The following is a 15,787-nucleotide window of genomic DNA, read 5'->3' on the forward strand; positions in this document are numbered from 1 at the left end:
GTTGTAGTTATGCAGTGTGTAAACTGAGAAATCTCTGTATGTGAACTTAGTATCCATTTTTTGGCTCTGGGCTGAAAGAGCCTAGAAGTGATGATGTTCTAGTAGTGATGAGCACACAAATTGTCTTAAAGGCGATCTTGCACTGAAGGAACCAGGCTCCTTAGAGAAATGTCTGATTCCAGGGCTGGGCAGGAGGCTGAGAGCTCTTGTGCCAGAAAGCAGGGAGGGCCCCCCGCACCATGAACCCAGGGGCATGTTCAGACGGCATGGGGCTCCCACACCAAGTCTGTCCCAGGACGATGTGAACGTCAAAGTTACTATTGATAGTAGTCAGTTAGAGCCCATTGAATACAACAGGAATCCGTGAGCACATATTAATACAAATAAAAGTCGAGAGAACACTGTTACGTAACACGAGTGCATAAAGGTAGGGGTGACACCTGGCAGCATCCAGGAGGTGCCATGGAGGCTGCTGGGTGGGTGGGGGTGTGGTGAGGAGCAGGATGTAAAGGTTCTCCTCACTGTGCTCCTTACCGAGGAGAAATGGTGAGTTTAAAGGGAGAAACCTGGACAACTACCTGTCTGCATTCACATGGGGCAGGCCACCTCGGGTGTCCCAGGTATGGCACGCACCATTCCTGAGTCTGTTCACGAAGGACTGTTGGGGCCCAAGGCCTGTCCAGAATGTGGAGACAGGAGAGACAAGGGGCTGTTCCGGGTCAGAGAAGCCGAAGAGGCGTGGCCCTGAGAGCGCGTCTGCATGGGATCTGGGGGGGATGGGCTCTGGGCCAGCATTGCTTTCCTTTGAAAGGGTCCTGCATGGTGGGTTCAGGGGCAGTGGGCATTGGCTTTGCAGCAGATGGTGGTTGGGGGGCAGGTGTGCGGACGTGGAGCACACTACCTGGAGCATACCACCTGGAGCACATCACAGGGGAGGGCTGGGAGGGGCCTGGGGGTCTGTGCTTTCCTGCCACTTTCTTTCTAAGTTTGAAATGATCTCAAAATACATCATTTTGGGGCTTCCCTGGTGGCTCAGTGGTAAAGAATCCACTTGCAGTGCAGGAGACATGGGTTCAGTCCCTGGGCTGCAGAACATTTAAGCCTGTGTGCCACAACTACTGAGCCTATGCTCTAGAGGCCAGGAGCCGCGACCGCTGAGCTCTTGTGCCATAGAATCCGTGTTTTGCAACAAGAGAAGCCACCGCAGTGAAAAGCCCGTGCACCACAACTAGAAAGTAACTCCCACTCTCTGCAACTGGAGAAAAGCCCACACAGCAGCAACGACCAGCACAGCCAAAAATAAATAAATACTACATCATTTTTTGAAAAGTGGATCATGACGTACTCTCCCACGTGCCTTGTGGACATGTGGCCAGGACCGCGTCAGATTTGGGTTCTCCTTTGCCTGTCTGTAGGTCATGTCCATCCTTCTGCATGGGGATGCCGCATTTGCTGGCCAGGGCATCGTTTATGAGACCTTCCACCTGAGTGACCTGCCATCTTACACGACTCATGGCACTGTCCACGTGGTCGTCAACAACCAGGTAACGGGTGGCTCTGGGGTCTTTGCAGCAGAGCAGGCTAAGGAGGCCACATCAGCAATTAGACTTTGTCCTGAGGCTTCTTTGCTCACGTCAGTCTTACTTAGAGGGACATGTTCTTATCATTTAGTACATTTGTTGTTTTCTGATTAATAAACTTGGACAAACAGGATACTTTCTTTAAAGTAGAGAGGTTTTAATTATGCTATTTTAAGAGCATGATATTATTTTGGAATATTTTCTACTAGACCCACAAGCATTTAGATGGCTTTTCTTTCTTAAGAAACTGGGGTTCTATATACACAGTTTTACATCCACTTCTTACTTACCACAGTGTTTTCTCATGTCATTATATATTCTTAAAATATTAATTTTGATAACAATATACATTATAGGTTGTTTCATAAAACATATTGCTGTGTTGTTAGACTTTTAACTAAGATTCTTATTTTTCAGTTTCAAATAACACTTGCTGAACATTCTTATAAGTAAATATCTCTCCCCAACTCTAAAACATTTAACATGGTTATATCTGTTATTTCCTGTGCCGTGCATCCGAGAGTTCATCCCACCAACATGGGTGAGCTCTCATATAATAGATATCTGAGTGCCTTTAAGTACTGGTGCTGTGTCAGGTAACAAGCAGAGAAAGGGCACACTGCCTGTCATAGAGCTTAGAGTTCTGGGTGAGGGGGCAGGGGACCTACCGGGCATTGGGTTAGCCTGCAGATGTTTCTCTGAGGATTTGACCTTTAGGTGGAAATGCAGGGTCAAGTAGGCAAATGTTAGGGGGCAGCGGAGCAAGTCAGGGAAGGGTCCCCTCTGTCCAAGGGAGGTGATAAGGCTGTCACATCTAAGGTTTGAGGGGTTTTTTTGAGAGAAAGCAGCCATCAGCTGCTTCTGCATGGCCCCCAAGAAACAGGGTCTTACTCCAGATGTGTTGAGAGACCCCCGGAGGACCGAAACCAGGAAGTGACGAGACAGTTTGATTTATGAAGATGGTTTGTTGATACATGTGGAATGAGTTAGAGGAAGACACACAGTTGCAAGTGTCCCAGCAAGAAATAGAGAGGAAGAAGGGAAAATTTAAACATGAAAGTAAATGTGGTAGTCAGTACAAAGTGAAGGCCCCAGAACTTAAAATGTACAGTATCAAACACAAGACGAGAAGCATTAGAATGAGTGTAACACACAGTATATAACAGCTACTGCTTATGGAGTGCCTCCTGTGTGCCAGACTAAATTAGTGACTTCACATCCTCCAACTTAAAGCGTGATCCCTGTCTTACCCGTGTGGTAGGTGCGATCATTTCCATTTTACACAGGAGAAAATTGAGCAGAGAGTTGAATAACTTGCTTGAGAGTTGATATTTGAATTGCTTCTTTTAGAAAACAGTATTAGAAAAACACCAAAGAAAGAGAAAGGTCTAAAAAGCAGTGCATCACTGAACTGTGTTTTATACAGATGACCAAGCACAGATAGTCTTTAGTGCTTGTTGGGTAGGAGCTGAGTTGCCAGCAGCATGGTCTTCAGTCTGGAAACAGTACAGCAAAGATCATTCAAAGGGATTGGAAGCCCAAAACACGGGGAGGTTTTTTTTTTTTTTTTTTTTTTTTAAGAGAAAAGTTTTTCTATACGTAGTCTCCAGAGTCAGATGAATTTCATCCCAGGAGATTTTTTTTTTTTTTGGAAAATATATTCTGATGGCAGAATCTATTTCATAATCTCTTATGGATCCTGGCACACAGGAGAGGTGCCAAAGTCTTTTAAAATTTTGTTTAGGGGATTCCCCTGGCAATCCAGTGGTTGAGACCCCATGCTTCCACTCCAGGGGGGCACGAGTTCAGTCCCAGGTTGGGGAACTAAGATCCCGTAAGCCATACAGTTCAGTCACAATATATGTGTGTGTGTGTGTGTGTGTGTGTGTATCACTGCTGCACAATTAATATCTTAATGAAACTGGAAGAAAGATGTAAATATATAAAGCTGAAATACATAATCATGTGGAGGGGCATTGTGGGGATGTCCCACAGTGCTGCAGCAAGACTGGAAACCAAAACTTGTACCACTGCATCAGTAGGGAGCTGGTAAGTAATTTATGATAGATCTATACATGTGTTACCAAGCTTTAATGAACTAATACATATAAATCATATACATATACAGCCCTGGCACCCCACTCCAGTACTCTTGCCTGGAAACTCCCGTGGACGGAGGAGCCTGGTGGGCTGCAGTCCATGGGGTCGCTAGGAGTCGGACACAACTGAGCAACTTCACTTTCACTTTTCACTTTCATGCATTGGAGAAGGAAATGGCAACTCTACTCCAGTGTTCTTGCCTGAATCCCAGGGATGGCAGAGCCTGGTGGGCTGCTGTCTATGAGGTCGCACAGAGTCGGACACGACTGAAGTGACTTAGCAGCAGCAGCAGCAGAGTGTTTAGAATAGAGCCTGGTGACGCTAGTGGTAATGAACCTGCCTGCCGATGCAGGAGACATAAGAGACCACAGGTTCCATCCTTGGGTCGGGAAGATCCCCTGGAGGAGGGCATGGCAACCCACTCCAGTATTCTTGCCTGGACAATCCCATAGATAGAGGAGCTTGGTGGGCCACAGTCTGTGGGGTCGCAAAGAGTCAGACATGACTGAAGTGACTTAGCACACACGCGTAAATAAGCACTAATGTTAAGTTAACAGCAACCACAGTGTAATAAAGCCATGTGAAAGAATGGATCTATATACACTGTGGAGTACAGCTCTCTATCTGTGAGTGTGTGTGTCAGTGGATGCACATATACCCACCATATACGCTTAAAGATACAGAAGTCAGTAACAGTGGCAGATATTGGGGAGGGCGTCTGGGGGACTGAGACCTCAAAACTTCAAAGCAGTTCAGTTTCTGTGAGATTCTAGCTGTAACGTGCATGTTATGATTCCTATCTTACCTGGTGCCTACCCACATCTCCCTGTGGGGAGTCCCAGATAGGCCATGGGATTGTGCATGGTCTCTGTAAGTGTTCATCAGAATTCTCGCTGGTACATCATTTTTTAATGTTCTCATCAGTGTCTGACTAGTTCTAATCTTTTCTTTAGTCAGTGTGATAAAGGAGTTTATGTAAAAGCAATTCATCATAAATAAAGAACTCTCAGACTTCTGTAAAGACCTACAGTTTTTCTAATGTTTTTTTCAGTCTTTCTGCTGGTTTTGGTACCATCTATCGTGATGTGGGGTCAGTTAAGAAGATCTGTAGCAGGAAAAGAGAGGCCTGCTTGGCTGAGGCTCTCATTTCTAAGAACACACCTAGGATTTCCCCTTCTACATTTTTCTCCTAAGGAAGCCATCAGATGCAAACTATTTTTGTATAAGAATGTTTATCAAAACCAACAAGTCTTTGTATAAATTTTGGCAAAACTGTAGGAGACAGTATTATATAATCATTAAAATATTTAATATCCTGGTGAAACAGTCACAGTATGGTGAGTGAAAATGCAGGGCACCCTTGCTGCTGGGGAAGGGTGCGTGGCCCAGCCACTTTGGAGAGCGCTTGCGGGTATTCGAGTGTAGAGCTCAGACCCTGTGGCTTAGTTTTCCCTTCCTAGGAGGACTCAAGTGTTTGCACATAACTCAAGTGTTTGCTGGAGAAAACCGGTGTAGGACTGTGTACAGTAACAGTGTATTAATCATAAGTTGGAAACAACATCCACAGACAGGAGAATGGATAAATGAACTGTGGTACCATTTAGTACTTAGATTTCACCACTACTGCTAGGAAAGTAGAGGTCCATGTTTCATCCTGGATGAACCATGAATATAAATTTGAACAGAAAGCAAGTTGAAAAGAATCTGTACAGCATATAGAGTATGCTATCATATGTAAGGTACATAAAAAGTATATCTCTGTAGTTTAAAAGACATGGAAATACTCTTCCAAAATGTTAGTGTTATGAAAACCAAAAAGAGTAAGGAGCCTTCCAGATTAAGGGCGACCACAGAGAGGTAGTAACTAATGCACAGTGAAGTGCTGGATTGAGTACCGGGCTGAGGCAGGAAAGGCTGGATATCATTAGGACTATTGAAATGTGTATACTGAGGAGTCTTATAACAGTATTCTGTAATGTTAAACTGAGTGAACTGAGAACTGCACTATGGCTGGTAAGGCTTTGTCCATGTTTTAAGGACTAGGGACAGTCTTTTGGTCTACAACTTACCTGAAAATGGTTCAGAAAAAATGTGTGTGTGTGTAACAGAAAGAGTCTGTATAATAAAAGGGGCAAAATAGGAACCGTTGTTGAATCTGAATAAAGAATCTGGGAGTTCTCTGTAGCTCCAACTTTTTCGTGAGCCTGAAATGATACCAGTAAGCCTTTTTAATTTTAATAATCAGGACTTCCCTGGTGGCTCCGACAGTAAAGCGTCTGCCTACAATGCGGGAGACCCAGTTTCAATCCCTGGGTGGGGAAGATCCCCTGGAGAAGGAAATGGCAACCCACTCCAGTATTGTTGCCTGGAAAATCCCATGGAAAGAGGAGCCTGGTAACCTGCAGTCCATGGGGTTGCAGAGTCAGGCATGACTGAGCGACTTCACTAAGCCTAAGAAGGGGCTTCCCTGGTGACTCAGTGGTAAAGAATCCACCTGCAATGCAGGAGACTCGAGTTACAGTTCTGGGTCAGGAAGATCCCCTGGAGAAGGAAATGGCAATCCACTTCTGTTATTCTTGCCTGGAGAATTCCATGGACAGAGGAGCCTAGTGGGCTACTGTCCTGGGGTTGCAAAGAGTTGGACACGACAGCTATCGATGTACTGTTTATGGACATATGGGATACATATAGCAACATGTGGAAACCGTGTCATCAACTTTCAGGGCCATGTAGTATCATACTTTTTGGATGTTTGAAGTAGTTCATAAAAATAAATTTTAAATGCAAATTATAAAATTACAAATATATGATAAAGTTTTAATGTATCTAAGTGATGAGACCTTTAAATTTTCTTTTCAAAGAAAAAATACTCATGTTAGTGAACAGAGTGCAAAATTATAGAAATAGTAGGATCTGAAATTTTATATTTATATTGGCATGTGTGTTCATGCAAAGAAAATCATCTAGAAAGGAAAGCATCAAGATATTTACACTGAAACCGGTAGAATATAGATGATTTTAATTTTTCATACTCTCTTCCAAACTGTTCAACATGTATGAATTTTGTTACCAGAATAGGAAAAAAAAAACTTTTTTTTTTAAATAGCCCTTTAGGGACTGTCTCAAGCGTAGGCTACACACAGCCAGGTGACCTCCAGCAGGTGACCTTCAGCTCTGCCCTGCCTGCCATTAGCCCCACCCTCACCCTCAGACATATCCACTCTCACCCCAGCCCTGTCCCCACCATGCCATTGGCCTGGGGGTAGGCTTGCCCTGGCCCACCCTCCTTCTGTCCTGCTAATGCTTAGCAGTGTGCCCAATCCCCCTGGCCAAGCTGCCTGTCCCTTGCAGATCGGCTTCACCACAGACCCGCGCATGGCCCGCTCCTCGCCCTACCCCACTGATGTGGCCCGAGTGGTGAATGCCCCTATCTTCCACGTGAACTCGGATGACCCGGAGGCAGTCATGTATGTGTGCAAAGTTGCAGCCGAGTGGAGGAGCACCTTCCACAAGGATGTGGTGGTGGACCTGGTGAGTGACCTTAGCTTGTGTCCTGGAGAGAGGGGTTAGGGCTTCCTAGGGCCAGGGCACATCTCCCTTCCCCTCCCAAGAGCTCCTGTGTCTTTGGGTGACCCGACCTGGGCAAGAAGGTAACTGGGGTCCTGTCCCAAGATAGTCCCAGGTCACTCTTGTTTCATCTTGGGGGACAGTCAAAGCAATTCTAGTGTGTGAAGGAGCAGGAGATAGGACCATATTTCTAGAGGTCAACTGAGGTGTCAACCAGGAGAAATGGGATAGCTCCTCATAGGTCCTGGGTCCCGACCGACATGGGCCCTGATGCTGGGGTCTCCCGGTGTGCCCAGGTGTGTTACCGGCGCAACGGCCACAACGAGATGGATGAGCCCATGTTCACCCAGCCGCTGATGTACAAGCAGATCCGCAAACAGAAGCCCGTGCTGCAGAAGTACGCAGAGTTGCTGGTGTCGCAGGGCGTGGTCAACCAGCCTGAGTACGAGGTGCGTCCCTGGCCCTGTCCTGGTGGCTCTTTCCGGAGCCAAGGAGGGATGGAAAAGACCCGCCACAGGGCCAGTGCTCACTTCTGCAGAGCACTTAGGGTCCAAGTGAGAACGTGTGAAATATTTACAACTACAGCATTTCAGCACATAACCTGGAAGGTCCAGGCTACTGAGGGGTTAGTTACATGAGGGAGGTGGGACCTGAGAGGACTTCACCGTGGCCTCTGAGGCCCGTGGAACCCAGTGCAGAGGGGTGAGGGGGAGAGAGGGTGGTGAGGGACCCACTTGTGAGCTGGTCTCTCTGGCTGGTCATGAGGGGGAAGGCCCATGCAGGGTGATGGAGAGAGACGAGCGGTGTGGGTCATGAGCATGCAGAGTCAGGGGCCTGTGAATGAGGGTGGTGCTGGGATCAGGGCAGGTGCCGAGATGGCACTCAGGTTCAGTCCTCCTGAGGCTATGCTTGGAGCCCGAGAACTGGACCAGTTCATCAGGAAGACTGGAGGGAGGGTAAGTAGGACCCACAGTCTGCAGTGGAGAAGAAGCCGTTGGGACGGAAACACTGTACTAGGCTTCCCACAGATCTCCCAGAGGTGATGCGTGTTGGGAGGAGAACCCGGGGGCCCGTGGGGTCTGAGGGACTCCACACTGGGAAAGTGCCAGTGTGTGCTGGCTCGGTGTGTGCTGGCTGGGTGCCCGGCATGCCCTGTGCACAGCAGCCCTGACAGCTGCGTTGTGCCCAATCCTCTAGGAGGAGATCTCCAAATATGACAAGATCTGTGAGGAGGCCTTCGCCAGGTCCAAGGACGAAAAGATCTTGCACATCAAGCACTGGCTGGACTCCCCCTGGCCTGGTGAGTGAGGCATGCCACCGGTGAACCTCTTCCGCCCACACCCCATGGGTCCCAGAATTGGACTCCCGACTGCCATTCTCAAGGGAAGAAGATCTCGGCCACCTCTCAGCAGCATTTCACATGTCCACAGTTCCTATGTCAGCCTGCCCTTTCTGTCCCAGGCTTCTTCACCCTGGACGGGCAGCCGAGGAGCATGACCTGCCCCTCCACGGGCCTGACGGAGGACATTCTCACACACATTGGGAACGTGGCCAGCTCCGTGCCTGTGGAGGATTTCACCATTCATGGAGGTGAGGGTGCCCTGCCCCACCTCTGCCACCACCCGGGCCTTCCGAAGTAGTGCCGACTCCCCTCTGGCCTAAGACTGGTCCCCACCTGGCTCAGGTTCCTGCCTCGTTCAAGGCCGAGCAAGGTGGTGGGATGAGAGTAGCCCTGTCACCTCACCCCTGCCCCGGCGCGGTCCTCAGCCAGCAGAGCGGTGGATGAAGGCACAGGATGTCACAGCCTCCCTGGTCCAGACACCACTCCTCTGGCAACTCTGGACCCCAGAAGCTGGGGCTGTAGGGAGCTCTTGTCCTAAGAGAGTGTTCGGGGCGGCTGGTGAACACCGTCTGCCTCTGCAGGGCTGAGCCGGATCCTGAAGACCCGTGGGGAGCTGGTGAAGAACAGGACTGTGGACTGGGCTCTGGCGGAGTACATGGCTTTTGGCTCCCTACTGAAGGAGGGCATCCATATCCGGCTGAGCGGCCAGGATGTGGAGCGGGGCACTTTTAGGTAATGGCCTTGGTGTTCTTGTGGGCCCTTCAGAGTGGAGGAGACACAAAAGAAGGGCTGTGGTGTTTGTCTTCCAGAAGAAAATCACTGCCAGGAAGCAGTCATTAGATCCCATTGTCTCAGGCCCAGAAGCACCCTATTCCTGCTCTGATCAGATGCTTCTGTTAAGAACCAGGCTCTGTGCCCCCAGCAGCGGCTGTGCATGGAGTCTAGTCTGAGCTGCGTGCAGGGCTGGGTCCTGCCTGCTAATCTGTGCTGTTCTGCCGCAGCCATCGCCACCACGTCCTGCATGACCAGAACGTGGACAAGAGAACCTGCATCCCCATGAACCACCTCTGGCCCAACCAGGCCCCCTACACCGTGTGCAACAGCTCACTGTCCGAGTACGGGGTCCTGGGTGAGCACTGGGCCTGCAAGGCCCACCTCCCTTTCCTCCCCAGCCACCCTCTCCCCACTGCTTCCCCGACCACCCCTTCTTCCCTTTTCACCCCCTCCTCCCCACCTCCCCTTCCCACCCACCAGCTGACTGCTGTCTGGTCTCCTCCCTTCCTCCTACTCTGCAGGCTTCGAGCTGGGTTTTGCAATGGCCAGTCCTAACGCCCTGGTCCTCTGGGAGGCCCAGTTTGGTGACTTCCATAACACGGCCCAGTGCATCATCGACCAGTTCATCTGCCCAGGACAAGCCAAGTGGGTGCGGCAGAACGGCATTGTGCTGCTGCTGCCCCATGGCATGGAGGGCATGGTGAGCCCCCTACCCCTTCCCTGGCAGACCTAGGAAGGGCCTGCCTGGGACCCTGGTCCCGAGACTGGCAGGTGCAGGCTCTGCTGGTGTTTCCCACCTGCCTTGGAGGCAAGAGGCAGGCCCTGCTCTGTTCTGGGTAAGAAGTGGGGGTGTGGCTGGGCCTCTTGGGTTCAGGCAGTCCCTGTGCTCTCCCTCCCTCCTCCCCCAGGCCCTGTGAGGGGTTTTCTTAACACTCCGATTTGGAAGCCATGAGGAGCCAGGAGTACTGGGCCCTGTCCTGATGTGGAAACTTCCCCTCCACTCCATAGGCAGAAGAAGGAATTAAACTATTGGCAGGAAAGAGATAACTTGGTGTTTTTCAGACCAGAAATGAGAAAGTTGGTTAAGGAAGAGAAGTACTGAATGCAGCTGTCAGAATGGGGGAAGCTCCTCATCTGTAACTTGTGTGTCTGGTTCCAGGGCCCAGAACATTCCTCCGCCAGGCCAGAGAGGTTCCTGCAGATGTGCAATGATGATCCAGACGTCCTGCCGGTAAGTAGCCACCACCTGGGCGTCTGTGGGCGCCTCTGAAGGTACCAGTGCTCTGTCCCTCTCAGGAGTCACAGGTGGGCCCAAGCCTGCTTGTGTCCTGGAAACGAGAGGCCTCTTCAGAGCATAGAAGATACTACCAGACTGCTTCCTGCAGCAGAAGCTTTTAGGAGTAGTACTGTCTGTGTTTTGATTCAGGCAAGTTATTTATTGCAGCTTTCAGGATCTTAGTTCCCTGGCCTGGGATTGAACCTGTGCGCTCAGGAGTGACAGCTCAGAGTCCTAACCACTAGACCGCCAGGGAGTTCCCTAGGCAAACATTTTAGAGGAAAGAACTCTGGGGTGATTTTAGTGAAACTCCAAGAGCTGAGAGGAAATTACTGGGAGTCAGTTTCTAAGGAAAGTCTGAATTGGTTTTAGCTAGACCCTGTGTCTGTCCTAGGCCAGGCAGTAGTTTTCAGAGACATAGGGATAAATGTGGGACTGAGAATTCCATTCAGAGCTTAGAGCTGGCTGGCTGAGCTCCGTCAGTGTCCCCTTTGTGTGCATCTCATAGGGAGCTGAGGTGCCTGAGGCTGGGACCCGGGGCCTTCTGAAGCTGTCTGCCTCAGTGCCTCCCACAGCAGGGTGCTTAGAGCCACTGGGCCTCTGGCCTTTTCCCTCTTTGCTATAGGACCTTAAGGAAGCCAACTTTGACATAAATCAGCTGTATGATTGCAACTGGGTTGTCGTCAACTGCTCCACCCCTGGCAACTTCTTCCACGTGCTACGTCGCCAGATTCTCCTGCCCTTCCGGAAGCCGGTCAGTTGAGGGTATCCCTGCTCAGAGAGGCCTGGCCTGAGGACTCCAGGGCCCCAGCCCAATGGGAGGATGGACATGTGAGCGGGGGGTTGTAGGTGGTGTGTTGAGCTTGGAGGAGAGGTGAGCCCCCTCGGGGGCTGAAGGAACAGAGGGTCCTCAGGAGGCAAGCTCCTTGGCAGGGTGTTGAAGGGTGAGTGGGAGTGTGTGTGAAGGGTCCAAGGGGAGAATGCCTCCTGCTGCTGCCAGTCACCGTGCAGGGCCAGGCAGGCCCATGGAGCAGGGCAGCCCTGGCCACAGGCAGGGATGCCCAGGAAAGGCTCAGGTGTCCTTCCCAGGTAGAGGGTAGTGGTGCCAAGGGTTCTGAGCAGACTAGGGCGGGCCCTGGAGGAGAGGGTGCCTAGCTGAGCAGAGCCCAGCATCTCAGGGCAGAGGAAGAGAGCCCAGGGGCAAACAGCATCATCCTGTTTGCTCTTTTCACCTCAGACCTGTGCTCCTCCTGATTATAGAGCCAGGAGGGCAGCAGGAGGGCCTGTTCTGAAGACAGGCCTGGGCAGCCCCTTACTGCCCTCCTTCTGGAATACTTAGAACCTGGTCTGTCATGAGCCTGTGCTTCTGTCTTTCAGTTAATCATCTTCACCCCAAAGTCCCTGCTGCGGCATCCCGAAGCCAGGTCCAACTTTGACGAGATGCTTCCAGGTAGGCGTCAGGGGGCTGGGCATTTGGAGGGGGTCTTAACTGCTGCTGTGTAGGGGGCTTGTCAGTCTCACTGTGGTCCTTGCCACATTTTTGGTTATTGGGTAAAGACCAATAACCAGGGTGTTATTGGTCAAACGACCAATACGACAGCCAGGACAGAACACGACAGCCAGGGTGTCAGAGCTTGTGTGCAGATTGGTCCAACAGCGTGTCTTCTCTTGTCCCACCAGGGTCCACAGCCTTTGCTGGGTGCATCCCTAGGACTCTCTTAGAGGCAGTGAAATGAGTCCGAGGTTAGAGTGCACCCTGCTGCCCGAGCACTGCTCCTGGGGGCTGACAGCAGCCAGGGACAGAGGAAAGGCACTGGGTGGGTAGGGCCTGCCGCATAACACCCAGCTCAGTGGTGTGAGGTGAGGCCCACAGCATTGCAATTTCTTTCACCTGGACAGCAGACAGAGGCGGCTGGCAGCACGCAGCAGCCCTGCACATCCCCACTTGCTGCCAGCCGTGGAGCCCCCTTTAGTTTTCTTTCACGGTAAATCCTGTCTTTGTTTTTTTTCCCTTTTATTATTATTATGGTGAAATATGCATTATATAAAATTTACCATCTTAGCCACTTTTAAGTGTACAGTTCAGTGGCATTAATAAACACATTCACCGGACTTCCTTGGTAGTCCAGTGGTTAAGATGCAGCACTTCCACTGCACGAGGCACGGGTTTGATCCCCGGTTGAAGAAAGGCAACTCCCCCATCACCCCTTCTCCCCCAGCCGCTGGCGCCCACCATCCTGCCTTCTCTCTCTATAGGTTTGACTCCTCTAGGAACTGCATATAAGTGGAATTGTATAATATTTGTCTTTATGTGACTAGCTTATGATATCCTCAGAGTTCATCCATGTTGTAACATGTGTCAGAATATCCTTCTTTTTTAAAGCTGACTAGTATTCTGCTGTATGCATATGGTATATACACTTTTTGTTTGTTCATCTGTCAGTGGACACCTGGGTTGCCTCCACATTTTAGCTATTGGGAATGATGCTGCTATGAACATGGGTGTACCAGTCTCTCTTCAAGACCTTGGATGTATACCAAGAGGCAGAATTGCTGGGTCACATGGTGACTCTTTAGTGTAACGTGCTGTTTTCCATAGCGGTTCCCAAGAGCGCACAAGGTTCCAGTTTCTCCACATGGCTTGCCAGCAGTAGTACTGTTTTCTGTTTCTTTGTTTTGCAATAGCCATCCTCATGACCGTGAAGTAATATCTCACTGCAATTTTGATTTTCATTTCCCTAATGATTAGTGATGTTGAGCATCTTTTTATGTGCTTGCTGGCCATCTGTATGTTGTCTTTGGAGAAATGTCATACATCCTTGCCCATTTTTTAATTGGGTTGCTTATTTTGTTGTTGAGTTGTGTGATTTCTCTCCATTTACTGAATATAGATGCCTTATCAGATATATGACTTGCAGCTATTTTCTTCCATCTATGTTGTCTTCTGATGTACAAATTTTTTTAATTTTCATAAAGTCCACTTTTTCTATTTTTTTCTTATGCTGCCTGTGCCTTTGAAGTCACATCTAAGAAATCCTTGTCAAATTCAGTGTTTATGTTTTGTAATTTCAGCTCTTGGTCTGCCTTTAATCCATTTTGAGTCAGTGTTCTGTGTGGTGTAAGGGCCTACCTTCATTTGCATATGGGTATCCAGTTTTCCCAGCACCATTTGTTGAAGAGACTGTCCTTTCCCCATTGGATGTTACTGCTTCTCTTGGCAAAATCATCTGACCACAGACGTGAAGCTTTATTTCTGATCTCTGTTCTCTTCCACTGGTCTGTATGTCTGTCTTTGTGCCAATACCATGCTCTGATATTGTAGCCTTGTAATAAGTTTTGAAATCAGGAAACATGAGTCCTCCAACTTTGTTTTTCTTTTTCAAGATAGTTTTGACTGTTTAGAATCCTTTGGGATACCATGAATCTTAGGATGGATTTTATTTCTGCAAAAAAAATGTCCATGTCCTTGGGATTTTGATAAGGATTGTGAATCTGTAGATTGCTTTGGTCGAATTAACATCGTGACAGTGTTAAGTCTCCCAGTCCATGAACACAAATGACTTTCCATTTATTGGTATCTTTAATTTCTTTCAGTAATGTTCTATAGTTTTCAGTGTACAAGTTTTTCATTTTCTTGGTTAAGTTTATTTCTAAGTGATTTTACTTATTTGATGCTGTTTAAAATAGGATTTTTTTTTTACTTTCAGATTGTTCATAGAAATAAAACTAAATTCTGAGTGTTAATTTTCTATCCTGTAATTTTGCTGAATTCATTTACTAGTTTTAACAAGTTTGTGTGTGTGTGTGTGTGTGTGTGTGTGTGTGTGTGTGTGTGTAATCTTTAGGGGTTTCTACATATAAAACAAACAGATGATTTTACTTATTCCTTTACAATTTAGATACCTTTTATTTCTTTTCCTTGCCTAATTGCCCTGGCTAGAATTCCAGTGTTATGTTGAATAGAAGTGGTGAGAACGGACATTCTTGGCTTGTTTTGATCTTAGAGCAAATGCTTTCAATCTTTTGCAGATGAGTATGATGTTCACAGTGGGTGTCTCATGTCTGGCCTTTTTGTGTGTGAAGGTAGTTTCCTTCTAATCCTAGCGTTTGCGTGTGTGGCGTGAATGTGAGCATGTCGTGTGCCGCGTATGTGTCACTCAGTGAACCCCTCATTTTGAATGCAGCTTTCTGAAGTCAGCCTTGTTCCCAGAGGGATGGTTCAGGCCATGAGTATCTGAATATTTGTTCGGAAAGTTTTGGTATTTGTAAACTCAGGAGGAGTCTGAGCAGAGCGGTCGTGGGGTGCTCTACCAGTCCTAGCTGTCCCCCATGTCTGAGGCAGATCGTTCTGAAGAATGAACCGATGTCACTTGCTCTCCAAGGCTGTTAGGCTACCGTGCCTGTTAGGCTCTCTCAGTGTGGATTAATTCAAGGACATCACAGGCTGGTGGGAGGAGTAGTGTCCTAACCCTCAGAAACCGTGTGTTCTGGTGTCAGCCATGGTACAGCCCCACCTCACAGAGGGAAGGCCCTAGACACCCTCCGCCAAGTCCTGAGCAAACCCCCTGGCCATGGGGATTCTCTTGTAGGAACCCACTTCCAGCGGGTGATCCCAGAAGATGGCCCTGCAGCACAGAACCCAGGAAACGTCAAGAGACTTCTCTTCTGTACTGGCAAGGTGTACTATGACCTCACCCGAGAGCGCAAAGCGCGGGACATGGTGGAGCAGGTGGCCATCACCAGGATCGAGCAGGTGAGGGCGTGTGGTTCCCAGACCAGTGCTGGCGGTCCTCCTCCCAGTGATTGGGCCCTCAAGCTTTCCCAGAGTTTCTGGCACGGACGTCTTTTAGGGGTCACTGAGCTCCCTGCTGGGGACACCAGCCTTGCCCATTACTCTGAGCATCTTCTCCTGACAGTAGCTTCTCTCTCTCCCCCCAGCTGTCGCCTTTCCCCTTCGACCTCCTGCTGCAGGAGGTCCAGAAGTACCCCAACGCTGAGCTGGCCTGGTGCCAGGAGGAGCACAAGAACCAAGGCTACTACGACTACGTGAAGCCCAGGCTGCGAACCACCATCAGCCGCGCCAAGCCTGTGTGGTAAGGACGCGGGCAGTCAGCTGGGGCCGGGGAGGGTAACGAGCCCCGGTCCCCT

At 49.2% G+C, this 15,787-nt stretch overlaps 1 protein-coding gene across 4 annotated transcripts in view; it reads left to right on the forward strand.

Moving 5' to 3' along the window:
• Positions 1-15,787, forward strand: part of OGDH (oxoglutarate dehydrogenase) — a 67,197-nt gene that overhangs the window by 50,296 nt on the left and 1,114 nt on the right. For all 4 annotated transcript variants that reach the window (XM_086396133.1, XM_086396135.1, XM_086396132.1 and 1 more), the window contains 13 exons: positions 1,416-1,544; positions 7,032-7,211; positions 7,544-7,696; positions 8,445-8,547; positions 8,709-8,837; positions 9,171-9,321; positions 9,591-9,718; positions 9,885-10,063; positions 10,523-10,594; positions 11,265-11,393; positions 12,017-12,089; positions 15,229-15,392; positions 15,578-15,732. In XM_086396133.1, coding sequence (XP_086252259.1) covers positions 1,416-1,544; positions 7,032-7,211; positions 7,544-7,696; positions 8,445-8,547; positions 8,709-8,837; positions 9,171-9,321; positions 9,591-9,718; positions 9,885-10,063; positions 10,523-10,594; positions 11,265-11,393; positions 12,017-12,089; positions 15,229-15,392; positions 15,578-15,732 — 1,745 coding nt within the window. The remainder of the gene's footprint in view (positions 1-1,415; positions 1,545-7,031; positions 7,212-7,543; positions 7,697-8,444; positions 8,548-8,708; positions 8,838-9,170; positions 9,322-9,590; positions 9,719-9,884; positions 10,064-10,522; positions 10,595-11,264; positions 11,394-12,016; positions 12,090-15,228; positions 15,393-15,577; positions 15,733-15,787) is intronic.

The sequence above is a fragment of the Bos grunniens genome, chromosome 4 (assembly GCF_055505025.1).
Source record: "Bos grunniens cultivar Pamir isolate PY7600 chromosome 4, Bosgru_T2T1.0, whole genome shotgun sequence".
Lineage (NCBI taxonomy): Eukaryota > Metazoa > Chordata > Mammalia > Artiodactyla > Bovidae > Bos > Bos grunniens.